This window comes from Cetorhinus maximus, chromosome 1 (assembly GCF_964194155.1).
Source record: "Cetorhinus maximus chromosome 1, sCetMax3.hap1.1, whole genome shotgun sequence".
Taxonomy (NCBI): domain Eukaryota; kingdom Metazoa; phylum Chordata; class Chondrichthyes; order Lamniformes; family Cetorhinidae; genus Cetorhinus; species Cetorhinus maximus.
The window spans coordinates 134,243,736-134,257,125 of NC_135879.1; the positions used below are offsets into that span (position 1 = coordinate 134,243,736).

Genomic DNA, 13,390 nt, shown 5'->3' on the forward strand with positions numbered 1-13,390 from the left:
GAGGAAGCACTGAGGATGGCAAGGGCGCAAAATGTACTCTGGGTGGGAGACTTCAATGTCCTCTACCAAGAGTGGCTCGGTAGCACCAACTGGCCTAGTTCTAAAGGACATAGCTGCTAGGCTTGTTCTGCGGCAGGTGGTGAGGGAGCCAACAGGAGGGCAAAACATAGCTGGCCTCATCCTCACCAACCTGCCTGCCACAGATGCATCTGTGCATGACAGTATCAGTAGGAGTGACCACCGCACAGTCCTTGTGGAGACGAAGTCTCATCTTCATATTGAGGATATTCTCCATAATGTTCTGTAGCACTATCACCGTACTAAATTGGATAGATTTCAAACCGATCTTGCAGCTCAATCTGTAACCTCATGGCCTGGCACATCTCCCACTCTACCATTACCAACAAGCGAGGGAATCAACCCTGGTTCAAGTGCAGGAGGGTATACCAGGAGCAGCACCTGGCATATCTAAAAATGAGGTAGCAACCTGATGAAGCTACAACACAGGACTACTTGTGTGCCAAACAACAAAAACAGCAAGTGATAAGACAGAACCAAGCAATTCCACAATCAATGGATCAGATCTAAGCTCTGCAGTCCTGCCACATCCAGTCATGAACGCAGGTGGACAATTAAACAACTCACTGGAGGAGGCGGCTCCACAAATATCCCCATCCTCAATGATGGAGGAGCCCAGCACATCAGTGCAGAAGATAAAGCTGAAGCATCTGCAATAATCTTCAGCCAGAAGTACTGAGTGGATGATCCATCTTGGCCTCCTTCAGAGGTCCCCAGCATCACAGATGCTAGTCTCCAGCCAATTCGATTCACTCCACGTGATATCAAGAAATGGCTGACGGTGCTTGATACTGCAAGGGCAATGGGCCCTGACAATATTCCAGCAATAATGCAATGGGACTTGTGCTTCAGAAATTGCTGCGCCCCTAGCCAAGCTGTTCCAGTGCAACTACAACACTGACATCTACCTGGCTATGTGGGAAATTGCCCAGGTATGGATTGTACACAAAAAGCAGGACAAATCCAACCCAGCCATTTACCGCCCCATCACTCTACTCTCGATCATCAGTAAAGTAATGGAAGGGGTCATCAACAGTGCTATCAGGCGGCACTTGCTTAGCAATAACCTGCTCACTGATGCCCAGTTTGGGTTCCACCAGGGTCACTCAGCTTCAGAACTCACAAAAGGACAAAAGAGCTGAACTCCAGAGGTGGGGCGAGAGTGACTGCCATTGACATCAAGGCAGCATTTGACTGAGTGTAACATCAAAGAGCCCTAGCAAAACTGGACTCAATGGGACTCGAGGGCAAAGCTCTCACTGGTTGGTGTACACCTAGCACATAGGAAGATGGTTGTGGTCGTTTGAGGTCAATCATCTCAGTCCCAGGACATCTATGCAGGAGTTCCTCAGGGTAGTGTTCTTGGCCTAACCATCTTCAGCTGCTTCATCAATGACCTTCCTTCCATCATAAGGGCAGAAGTGGGGATGTTCACTGATGATTGCACAATGTTCAGCATCATTCACGACTCCTCAGATACTGAAGCAGTCCATGCCCAAATGCAGCAAGACCTGGGCGATATCCAGGCTTGGGCTGACAAGTGGCAAGTAACATTTGTGTCACAGAAGTGCCAGGCAATGACCATCTCCAACAAGGGAGAATCTAACCATTGTCCCTTGATATTCAATGGCATTACCATTGCTCAATCCCCTACTATCAACATCCTAGGGGGTTACCATTGACCAGAAACGGAACTGGACTACAAGAGTAGGTCAGAGGCTAGGAATCCTGCGATGGATAACTCACCTCCTGACTCCCCAAAGCCTGACAACTATCTACAAGGCACAAGTCAGGAGTATGATGGAATACTCTCCACTTGCCTGGATGAGTACAGCTCCAACAACACTCAAAAAGCTTGACACCATCAAGACAAAGCAGCCTGCTTGATTGGCACCCCTTCCATAAACATTCACTCCCTTCACCCCCGACGAATAGTGGCAGCAGTGTGTACCAACTACAAGATGCACATCAGAAACTTACCGAGGCTCCTTCAGCAGCACCTTCGAAACTCACGACTGCTACCATCTATAAGGGAAAATGCAGCAGATGCATGGGAACACCACCCACCTAGAAGTTTCCCTTCAAGCCACTCACCATCCTGACTTGGAAATATATTGCCGTTCCTTCACTGTTGCTGGGTCAAAATCCAGGGACTCCCTCCCTAACAGCACCGTGGATGTACCTACACCACAGGGACTGCAGCGGTTCAAGAAGGCAGCTCACCACCACCTTCTCAAGGGCCATGAGGGATGAGTAATAAATGCTGGCCTAGCCAGTGATGTTCACATCCCATCAAAATGAATAATAAAAAGTTTTTAAAAATCCATTTAGGAAAGGAAACTTGCCAGCCTTATCAGATCTGGGTTGTGTGTGACTCCAGTCTCATGTCAATGCGGTGGGCTGTTAAATTTCTGCTGAAAGGGCCGAGCAAACCATTCACTATGCCAAACCACTATGCAATGGTTCAAGGAGGCAACCCCACCCATCAGTTTTTTCATGGCATCTCAGGATGGGCAATAAATGCCACCCTTGCCAACAATACCCACACAACCTGAAAATGAATTAATAAATTGCAGCTCCATCAAAATAATACCATTCAGTAGTCCCATGAGCTAATAAACCAGGCAAAAACCATGGCCCCGATTTTGAGATCAGAAGCGAAGCAAGGGCATTTGCTGCTGACCTTCAAAAAAGCTGCTCACAATGATTTAGTGATGTGTGTGGTGGGCTTTCCTTTTTCCTGACAATAATTTAAATCTGGCGCCAAGTCAAGGGAATTTCTTGGCATGCAGCTGCAGTGAGGTCAGCAAGCAGGTACACTTCAAATTGAAGTGTTCACACGTTGCAAATCAGGAAGTTCAAAGCACTTAAAATCCTTCACTTTTAACTTAAATTTTCAGACAGGGACAGAAATGTAGGACTGGATTAAAATAAAAGCTAAAATAAATAGACTTTTAAAAGAAGAAAAAAATTGCTCTTTAAAGTACATGGAAATTTTATCATTGTGGAGATATATGACATTCCACAAATATAAAATTAGCTTTTAAAGACAAGGGTATTTAGCAGTATTTATGAAGTTAGTACAATGTTAGAAAACCCAGTTACACCTGGGTGTAAACTTTTACGCAAGGGTTTTTACAGCAAGGTTAAGTGTGTGAAAATGGAAGTTCCTGCTAAATTCATAAATTCAAGGGAGATTGGAGTCTGTGGGAAACACTGTGGAGGAGCATACACTCACTGACAGCAAAGTCTGGATTTCCGTGTTATTCTACACATGCCGGAACTCCTGAAGCTGTTGTCAGTTTCAGTGGAGTAATGACAGTGAAGGGTGACAGTTTCACCGTCATTGTCACAACAAAATCCAGGCCTATGACTCTCATAGAATGGAAAAATATACGGATGACAACTGAGGAACCATTATAATTAAAAACTTTAGGCAAACATATATGAGAATTATACATGGCATTATTAGGTTGACATCTGATATCTTTATAGATGAAAATTCACTTAAATGTTGCAAGATTCAGGAAGTCCTACAATAATCTAATCATATTATCCATTCTTTCTACAAGGCTTTCCTTTAGCACAGAAATCGAATGGTTCATTTTGATCCAAACTACAACCACAATTGCTGGGAAGTATTTCAAATTACGTTTTTATGCAATGTTTCCACATATGCACCAAGCTTTTTTTTTAGCAAGTATCACATTGGCAAATTAGGTATTGTATGTTAGTTGATTCCTCCCCCCTCCAATACAGTGGTTATAAGTAAGGAGCTACTGTGTAGGCAGCCCAGTGTTGAGCAATATTTCATGGGCATACAGTCATATGTTACATCAAAAATGTTTTGAACTGAAGTTCTGATACAACTACAAAAATAATTTAATTCTCATTATCGTAGTAATAAACAAAATTACATCAATTCCTTCAGCCCAATAAAAAGATTCTCAGTGAATATTAACATACTCCTTCCAAATACTGGACAGTGGTAGAAACATTCTTCACAATAGTCAACTGTTACATATGAATAGGAATAGGTCATTCAGTTCCTTGAGCTGTTTCATCATACAATTAAATCATGACTGATTTGTACCTTAACTCCATTTACCAACCCCCCCCATCCCACCTTGCCCTATCTCCATATTCTTTAAAAATCCTTATCTAACAAAAATTGATCAACCTCAGTCTTGAAGCGTTCCCAGCAGCCTCCTTTTGGGGAAAGTGAGTTCCAGATTTCTTTTGCTTTTTGTGTGAAAAAACATTTTCTGATTTCACTCCTGAATGACCTTGCTCTAATTTTATTATGTCCCCTTGTTCTGTATTTCCCCCTCAAAGTCAATAGTATCTTTGTATCTACCATATCAAATGCCGCCCACCATCTTTAAACACCTTGATTACATCATTCCTTAACCTTCTAAACATGAGGGAATACAAACCAAGTTTACACAGCCTTTACGTCTTTATAATTTAATCTTAAAGCGCTAGGATCAACCTGATAATTCTGCGTTATATCCCTTCCAAGGTCAATATGTCCTTCCTGAGACTCGGTTTAAAAAAAAACTCCAGATGGGATCTGACCAAGGTTCTCTAAAATTGAAGTATCACTTCCTCACTTCTGGATTTCAACCCCCCTTGAGATAAAGGCTAACATTCTAGTCTTATTCCTGGCTATTAGTGATTTGTGTACATGGACATTTAAATCGTTTTGCTCCTCCATAGGTCCTAGACTCTTGCCATTAAGAAAATATTCCTATTTGTCTTTCTCAGATCTGAACTGAATGACCTCACACTTTCCCACATTGAACTCCAACTGTCATAAGTTTGCTCACTCAATCAGTTTGTCTATGTCCTTTTGTAACTTCCTCCATTCAGCCATATGACTTACGGCGTACCCTAACAGTGCAAATTTGGAAACGTCGATATACAATTCTCTACTCCTTCATCCAATTGTTTAAAATATCTGGTGAAAAGTTGAGGCCCCAGCTCCAAACGCTGGGCTTTATTATTTTAAACTAATAAACTCTTATGCTGAACCAAACGCCTGCCGGAAGTCTATATAGACAATATCCACAGACCTCTCCCCTATACAACCTGATGGTGGCCGCCTCAAAAAAAAAGATTAGTCATACATGACCCATTCTTCAGAAATCCAAGCTAACGCCTTTGATCAGTTCATACAGTTCATAGTGTTCAGTCGTTCTTGTCTCCAATGATAGATTTCATTAGTTTTTCTATAATTCTTAAGAAGCAGCTCTTTATTCATCTCCCTTTTAACTCTGCCTTGCTTCCGCTTATACATGGGCAAGTTATTCGAGGTTAGATCGACTATTTATGTCATTTTTTTAAGAGTTAGTGTTTCATATAATCCATTCAGTGACCTAGAGTTGAATAATTTTGGAAATATTTTATGTATTTTACCAGCGATTAGCTGGTACAGGTCACAATATAATTACAATGCACAGCTGCAATTTGACCTTCTACCATGCTTAGTAATGAGAACAAACTAAGCACAACACAGCAAATCAAATCTACCATAGCTGGAGCTTCTGCTTACCAAAAACATTTTCAGGAGCTGGACCCCTCACCTACTAGGAGTCTAGCACATATCTTATGGGGCCAATTTTAGTTCTAATTGGTCAACATGTCATTTTGATTTCACTGCACATGGATTCCCCATGCAGTTTTTGCCTTTTACTTCAGTCTCTTTCATTACTGTTGAAGTGTAGTCACTGTTGTCAATTAGAGAAATGTGCAGCTCAGTCCACAAATGGCAAATAAGATGAATGGCGAGTTGATAGGTTGCTTTTCACAAAATAACAAATAGCATTTTCTAAGTAACTTTGCATAAAAGTACAAAATGTAGCATTGGCAGAACAATAACTATTTCACTAACTGTACAAAGTTGAAGCTCTCTTATGGTCTAAAGTAACAGTAGACCAATTAGCAGACAAAATCACAACATTATGATGATAGTACTGAGAAATACTTGTAAGAGTGTGATAAAATATGATTTTTATATCATATTTCAGTCCTGCGTGGAGTCCACAAATTCTAGGAATGTTTGACATCTTGTACAGATTAAACACACATTTCATCCAAAGACAACACATCTGACAATGCAGTACTCACTAAAGTGTCAGCTTAGATTATTTTATTATTAAAAGCCATGTAGTGCAAGGGTGTCTAAGAACTTCATTTTCTGCTTTAAGCAGATTCTGAAAACACCACAGAATTGCTTTTTTTCTCCTTTCACTTACAGAAGTTAAAAGTTGATGGCAAATTCCTGGACATTCATGCTGAAAATTTCCTTGGAGCTTCATCTGCTCTGCCACTGTAATTTCCGTTTGCTAAAATAATTACTATACCAAACAGATGGAAACGTGTTTGAAGTTTATTTCACTAACATTCAAATTTTAATGCTTATGCATTAGTTAAATGGAAGGTGGAATTCCTGATTCAGCATCACAACACTGGGGAAAGTAACCAAGTAAAATTGTGTTTTACATAGTATAAAATGTTCCATACTTATAAAACAGCGAAGTCTGTAACTTAATATGGGAGAATCACTTGAAGATTATTTTTAGAATATACTTTATGGATACATGTTTATGCATATAACATATTAAATATATATATATATATATATAATATATATATATGTATATTACATACACTCACATACAGACATATAGCTGGAAAATTATTCTACATGATCTTAGCATGATCATTCTCGCTCCATCTCAAACATAATAACTAAATAAAAGTTGAAAAAAGCCAGAAAAATAACAGACAAGGAAACAATGAGGGTAGAAACCTCAGTAATAGAAGCTGGAACAGTGCATACAGATTTAAAGTAGAGTTGTAGGTTTTGAACAAAAGACCAAGCCTCATGCTAAAAATGTAATGAAATATTAAAAAAAAAGGCAAGTTTAAGAATGTTATTTTGAAAATTTTAGTGTGCATATATTAGAAATATCAACAATGAAAATTCAGAGCGCTTCCAGATCTCAAATCAGCTTAAAGGACCAGAAATTAGGGTAAAGCCCAAAAAAGCACCAGTTCCTGGCTTTATTCACCAGGTTTCATGGCCTTTGCTTGGGCTGTAGCTGATACCAACTGAAGGATTCAGAATTAAGAGGCATGAGAGGCGAATTCACAGGCTAAAAGTATCCTCCCCCCTGGCCTGGAAATGGGCTGGTGCGCCCACATACCCAGAGAAAGTTAGTGCATGGACCTCCTGCCCAGAATATGTGGAGGGCACCAGAAATGGAATTTGGCCCAGACACACAAATCATTTGAAGAAAATTGAACAATACGTTCACAACCTTGTAAAGGGAAACAAGGGGCAACACGTAGGATGTTTCCAAGCTGAAGAACAGAGCAACTTAGGAATTGCTAGGCAGAAAACATTAAAGTTTATCTAGCTTGCACTCTACCTTGCATGATACAATGCTGATACTGTTGACTAGTCATCACAATCAATCTGCAATTACTCTACCACAGACTGATGTGAGGTGAAAAAAGCCCCAGAGATGGAACGTTTTGGGAATCACAAGTCCAAATTTACCTATTGGTCATAACCATACACTTAACACACACCATTTCACAAATTACTTGCATAGTTTATCCCAAACTGTAATGTTTTTGAAAGAAATCTAATTTGCATTTGAATGAATCAGTACTCATCGCTCTTACTGCAGCTTAAGGAGCGCGTACCATAGAATGGCCATTCACTGAAATAATGGCCCAGTTTTAACCTATTCAAAACCCATTTGCTTGCACAGATTTAAAATTGTGCCTGATGTCGCTGCAGCTTGATTTTGAATCTATCCCCCTTCAAGTTCAGGCCATTGTTTGGACCAGATGAAATAGCTTGATGGGGTGACAGCCACCTGTAAGTCACTCTTCTTCCCTGGACTCTGTTGAAAAACAGTTGAGAAGCGTCCATGGCTTCCTCTGACCCTGCAAACTCCAGCAAGATCAGTGCTGGAGGTTCCCAGTTGGCCTAAGTGGCACTAATGTTCATTTGCTGCTCTTGCAAATTTTCAGGTCTCTTACTTATAAGCAAAAGTTGCCTGGTCAATGAAAGTGGTGAAGGAATAGATAACCAAACAATATTATTTCAAACTAGATGATTTGATTCTTCCAGTCTTTTTTAAATGGTGAAGTCATCATTTTCCACATGGAGAGCTCTGATTTATTAGTCTTTGAATTAAAATGTGTAATGAACCATTGTAACTCATGTGAAATGTTTACTGCTTTCATTTACTGCAAGATAAGACCTATATCCACCACCATATGATTTGATAATTGTTGTTGAGATATAAAGTATAAATTTAGTTGAACACCATTTGACCAATCAGAATGTTTCAAAAATCTGCTACCATATGCATTTTCCTGATCTCTCACTTTTTGCACAAGTATTACTGCTTGACCAGTTTAGCTGAAACAAAGTTAAAAAGGCATTATGAAAGTATTCTCAACTGTTTTTAGTAAGATTCTCAGTAATTATTTCCAACTTGTTGAAATACCGTTTGTATTAAGGACTTTATATATTTATAGAATGTGCAGAATATAACTTCACAGTTGTCGTCCCCATCCTGTTAAGATTCTTGAGGAAAGTTAGACAGGCTTCACAAAATGAATGCAGAAACTATCCAAGAGCTACCATATCACGGCAGCTCTGTAACACTCTACGGTTCATTAAATCTGATTATAGAAGCATGAATCGCCACAAATTCCCCATTTACCAATTTGTAGCCCAGCTGGCCTCCAGATGAACAGTCCCTGCTCACAAATCAACCTTATTTTATCGCCCGAGTGAACGTGCAAACAAAATTTAAAAAACAAATGTCTATAGCTTAAGATAGTAAAAAACAAACTAGTGTAACAATTCGCCTCATTTTATTTAAATATACTTAGCAGTGAATCATGAAGTGAAATTACTGAGACATGGCTCAGGAGACGGTTATCTACAGATTCCTTCTCACAATCTGCTAAGCATGTGTGAAGTCATGAATGACAGAGACAGATGGATTTGTTTACAGCATTTGGAGGGGGTGGATACATTTTAAAGAACTTCAAATTAATGCCATTCTAAGCAAGATTTACAAAAGCATTTTCTACAGATATTTCGTATTTTCTTTCTCCCATACCACTTTCATCACCCCAGTACTCTAGTGATGCCATTTTGCGATTGACTGCTAAGCAATAGGCAGTGGCAACCCAAAGGTGACTTGTCTATTAAGCTTCTGCCCTTCCCTCTAGGGAACCAACTGCAGCTATAATCGGACAGGGTCTCTTAAAACAGTAGTTAGCGTTTCACTGGAGCAACTGGCTCCAGGTTCTAGACTCTTGCATCCACCGGATTTCAACATGATGTTGGTAGCGAAAATACATAATACTTATTTATTATATCCCAACAAATATGACACTAGCTGGGGGTCACCGCGAGTATGACAGTCTCAAGCTTCCACCTAGGGCTTGACTGCAATAAAGTGAATTACATTGCACCATACTGGTATAATGAGGGGACTGTATTGGCAGCCAGACTGAGGGCTGCCTCTCAGGTATGAGTTCACCATAATGGGCACTGAAAACCCATGATTTTTATTTTTTAAAAAAAAGGAGGCCCATCTCAAGTCTTCTTTTAGTACAAGTGGAAAATTTCCAGGTTGGAAGAAAGAAACTTCTGAGCTGTCAGAAGATGAAAGGGGGCAAATGGTGTTCGAACAAGAGGGGTTTAATATATTGATTTATTTCTAGAGCGTTTAATTTTTTTTAGTTTAAATTGTTCTTCTATTATATAATAAAACATTATGTGGTGTATGGTATAATAATCTAGCAGCTGTGAACAGCGTTATCTGCTCAACTCATAATATTTAGAACAAGATGTAAATCCTACCAGCTTTCCATACTATTAGAGGCTCTCCCATTTTCCTGCTGGAAAATTTGTCTACCAGGAGAATAGTGTACAATGTTCACATCTGAAAACAGCCATTTAAACTATTTTCCTGGAGGTTCTGCCAATCTGTCTCAAGAGCTATTACAGGGAATCCATATATTGTAGTCCTTTACACTGCATCAGTCACATTCCAGAACTTCAACTGATCAGAACCAAGAACCATCACTGCATTTACTTAAATGAACTTTCAAATTTTACAATAAAGAATTTCTGTGGCACAAGATTTCTTCATTTTCAGCTACCTAAGTCCCATTCTCTGGAATTTCTTCTCTAAAACCCTTTCAACATTACACTCTGCTTTTGAGATCATGCTTAAAATGTAGTGCTTTGACCAAGCATTTTGTTATCCCTCATAATATCTCATCATTTGGCTCAGGATTAGCTTTTTTTGTCTTTGTGAGGTATCTTATGATATCTTTTCCATGATAGAGGCTCATAACCAAAGGTCACATCCTGCAACCTGGCAGAAGCATCAAAGGCTTGCGTGTGATGACTCTTATCCTTCATCCCTAGGTTGGCTCCACATTCACTTCCTCCTATAGCTCTCCAGTGACAAGGCACAGGTCTCAAGAAGTCAGTGATATCGAGAGAGGAGAAAGGGGAGAGCAAGAGACATGGACAGAGCAAGAGGGAGAGCTAATTTTTCTGGAGCTGGCTGAGCAGCAATGTGTCAGGTAGCTTAATTTCACCAGGCAGATTGTCTTAGACATCTGCAATTTGTTGCAACCGGACATGCTGCCTTGCTGGACCATTGGGCTATGCTTTGCCAGTGGCCCACAAAGGCACCACAACCCTTAACTTTTCACCCCTGGCTCTTTTTAATCTGCAGTAAACAGATGCATTCACCAGATTACCAATGCCCTCTTCACCAGTATATTACCTTCTCCATTGACCTCAAAAGTTACTGGGAGGCAGGAGAGCATTTGGGGATTTGTAGCAGTGACTGGTCTCCAAATGCAGGGAGCCACTGACTGCAGAGTTTGCCATCAGGGCAAACCATCACCAGGTAGCAGCAGAGAAATTGATACTACTCCATCAATGTGCAGCTAATGGCTGATGGCTGAAACATGATTATGTAAATTTTTGCAAAGTATCCAGGCATCTGCTATGACATTTATCCCAAGTCACATTACCGTTCGCTCAGTATTTGAGCCTCCCTAGATGACTTCTGGGGCAATAAGGGATACCCACTACAGGTGTAGTTCATGACACCATTCTAAAACCCAATAACACCCAAACAGCACTGATATAACAGAAGCCATGGAACCACCAGGGTTATAACTCATTACAGTATGGGAAGCTGAAGGTGTGGTTCAGGTGTCTTGATGTGACTGGGCAGGGAGGAGTTTATGCCCCACAAAGGGTTGCCCATAAAGTCATGCGCTACATATTTCACAGCTTTGTCTTAAGAAGTCTATCTTTGGAGGACGCAGATGAGCAGTAGCAGGAGGCTTCATTGGACGAGGAAATTGAAGGGAAAGAGGAAACAACAGGAGGGTCATCAAAACGCCTTGTAACCAAATATCTTTGAGATCAGCAATTTCTACAACCTACTCAGACAATTCCAATATCAAATTCCTATACAAAACCACAGTGAAACCCAAAGTGCTAGAAATTGTGCACAACAGGGGAGTAAGCTGCTCAATTCCACAGGCAATGGGGGTGGGGGTTAGCCCACCCATGATATTGTAAAGAGGTCTGGTGTTCAAAATGGCCTGGGCCTTATACTCAGCTGTCCATATGTGATTCCTGTCTGCCCCAAACATGCTCCTAAATTCGGGGCTCCAAGTACTGTGTAGCCAACTGTGCATACAGGAAGAGGTGTCACGAGATCCAATCAACTCATGGATTATTTTTCTTTAATCCTGCTCCCTTTCATATGCTCTCACTTCACTCCTATTAGCGTTGAGTTGGAACAGTAGGCAAACAGAACTGAAGACTACTCCATAGTTCTGCTCTCAAAGCTTCTTTGTACGTTCCTAAAGGGAAGGCATTTCCTGCCACCAGGTGGCAAGCAGGTTTGAACAGTGCCCTTGACTTGCACTAAAATAACTATATAGTATTGGGAAGGAAGCACCTCGGCACGTAGCTTGAGAGTACCCTGTGTATTAATCATCTTTTTGGATGTTATTTTAGAACCATCTATTATTATCCAATTTAACTGAGTGTTTGTCAGGGCTTTAACATGCAAAAGTTGCTGAATGCATGATAAATTACATTTTACATTTTGTCCTGCTACATGGTAAAGGTCGTGTGTTAAGAAACATTAAGGAAATCAAAATACTAAATGATACAGAACATGCAAAACAATAAATCAAAAAGCTGGTGGAATTGCATGGCTGAGAATTCCTGGTCACTATCAGCAGAAGTGCCAATAATATGTGGCAGATTTTAAGGTTCAAGCAATACTGAGAATAGCTGAGTAAGTGCCCTTTGTAGCACTGAGTGATTTTAGATGGTAGGGGAAGCGGAGAACAATTGGCAATAAAAGGAATGAGTATCTGGAGAGAAATCTAGTAGCTTACCTCAATAATGTACAAGACTATGTTCTTGTAAAAGCAGTACAGGATACACTTTGCTACGCGATTATAGTTCCAGGCTCCATGAACTAGCAGCAAGTTCTTCAGATACTTGAACTAGAAACAATATGTGAGGATTACAATTGCCCACTATACAATAATGATATATTTTTTGAATAAGTCAAGTTGAAACATTAAACATGGTTTTTCATTCCTACAACTCATCAAAATATACAAAAAAAAGAATGGCGGCAAAGTTTTCTCCTAAGTGCCAATGTAGTAATTAGGCAGACATATAGAAATGACCAATATTACATTATATTACGGTAGCGTAATGATTATTTTCCCAGATTAGTCTATATTTCCCCATGGCAGTTAGAGAATTTGAGTTCATTTTTAAAAAAAACCTTGAAATAAAAAATTGGCATCAGTAACTGTGACCATGAAGTCTTTGGATTATCGTAAAACTCTCATTTCCATCAGCACATTCATATCCACTGTTACTCCGGTGTTATATTTAAATGGTACTGTAACTCACTCTCAACTTTAGTCCTGCATCCTGCTGTTGACCTTAAATTTCCTCCTGCTGCATTCAACCTTCCAGATTGTTTGCAATTTGAAATCAAATGTCTGAGACTGAACCGAAAGAGGAAGACGACTTTTGGCACATTCATATTAGCTGCTGTTCTACTCTTTCAGTATGTATATTTAAATGGCAACTCTTGTTCCAAACGTTTGGTCCAAATTTTCCAGGCTCATTTATGGTTAGAGATGGCCCAGTCAGACAGATACAAGGAGAAATAATTTACAAAGTCAGCAAGGAGAACCA

The 13,390-nt window shown here is 40.0% G+C and overlaps 1 protein-coding gene and 1 long non-coding RNA gene across 7 annotated transcripts in view; both read right to left on the reverse strand.

Moving 5' to 3' along the window:
- The window catches only part of LOC144683762 (uncharacterized), a 1,025,508-nt gene that overhangs the window by 623,343 nt on the left and 388,775 nt on the right, over positions 1-13,390 (reverse strand). The window lies entirely within an intron of this gene.
- atp8a1 (ATPase phospholipid transporting 8A1) overlaps positions 1-13,390 on the reverse strand; it is a 488,126-nt gene that overhangs the window by 126,930 nt on the left and 347,806 nt on the right. For all 6 annotated transcript variants that reach the window (XR_013577307.1, XM_078546849.1, XM_078546831.1 and 3 more), the window contains one exon: positions 12,568-12,678. Coding sequence is in view for 5 of the 6 variants with exons in the window: in XM_078546849.1 (XP_078402975.1) it covers positions 12,568-12,678 (111 nt within the window). In the remaining variant the exon portion in view is untranslated. The remainder of the gene's footprint in view (positions 1-12,567; positions 12,679-13,390) is intronic.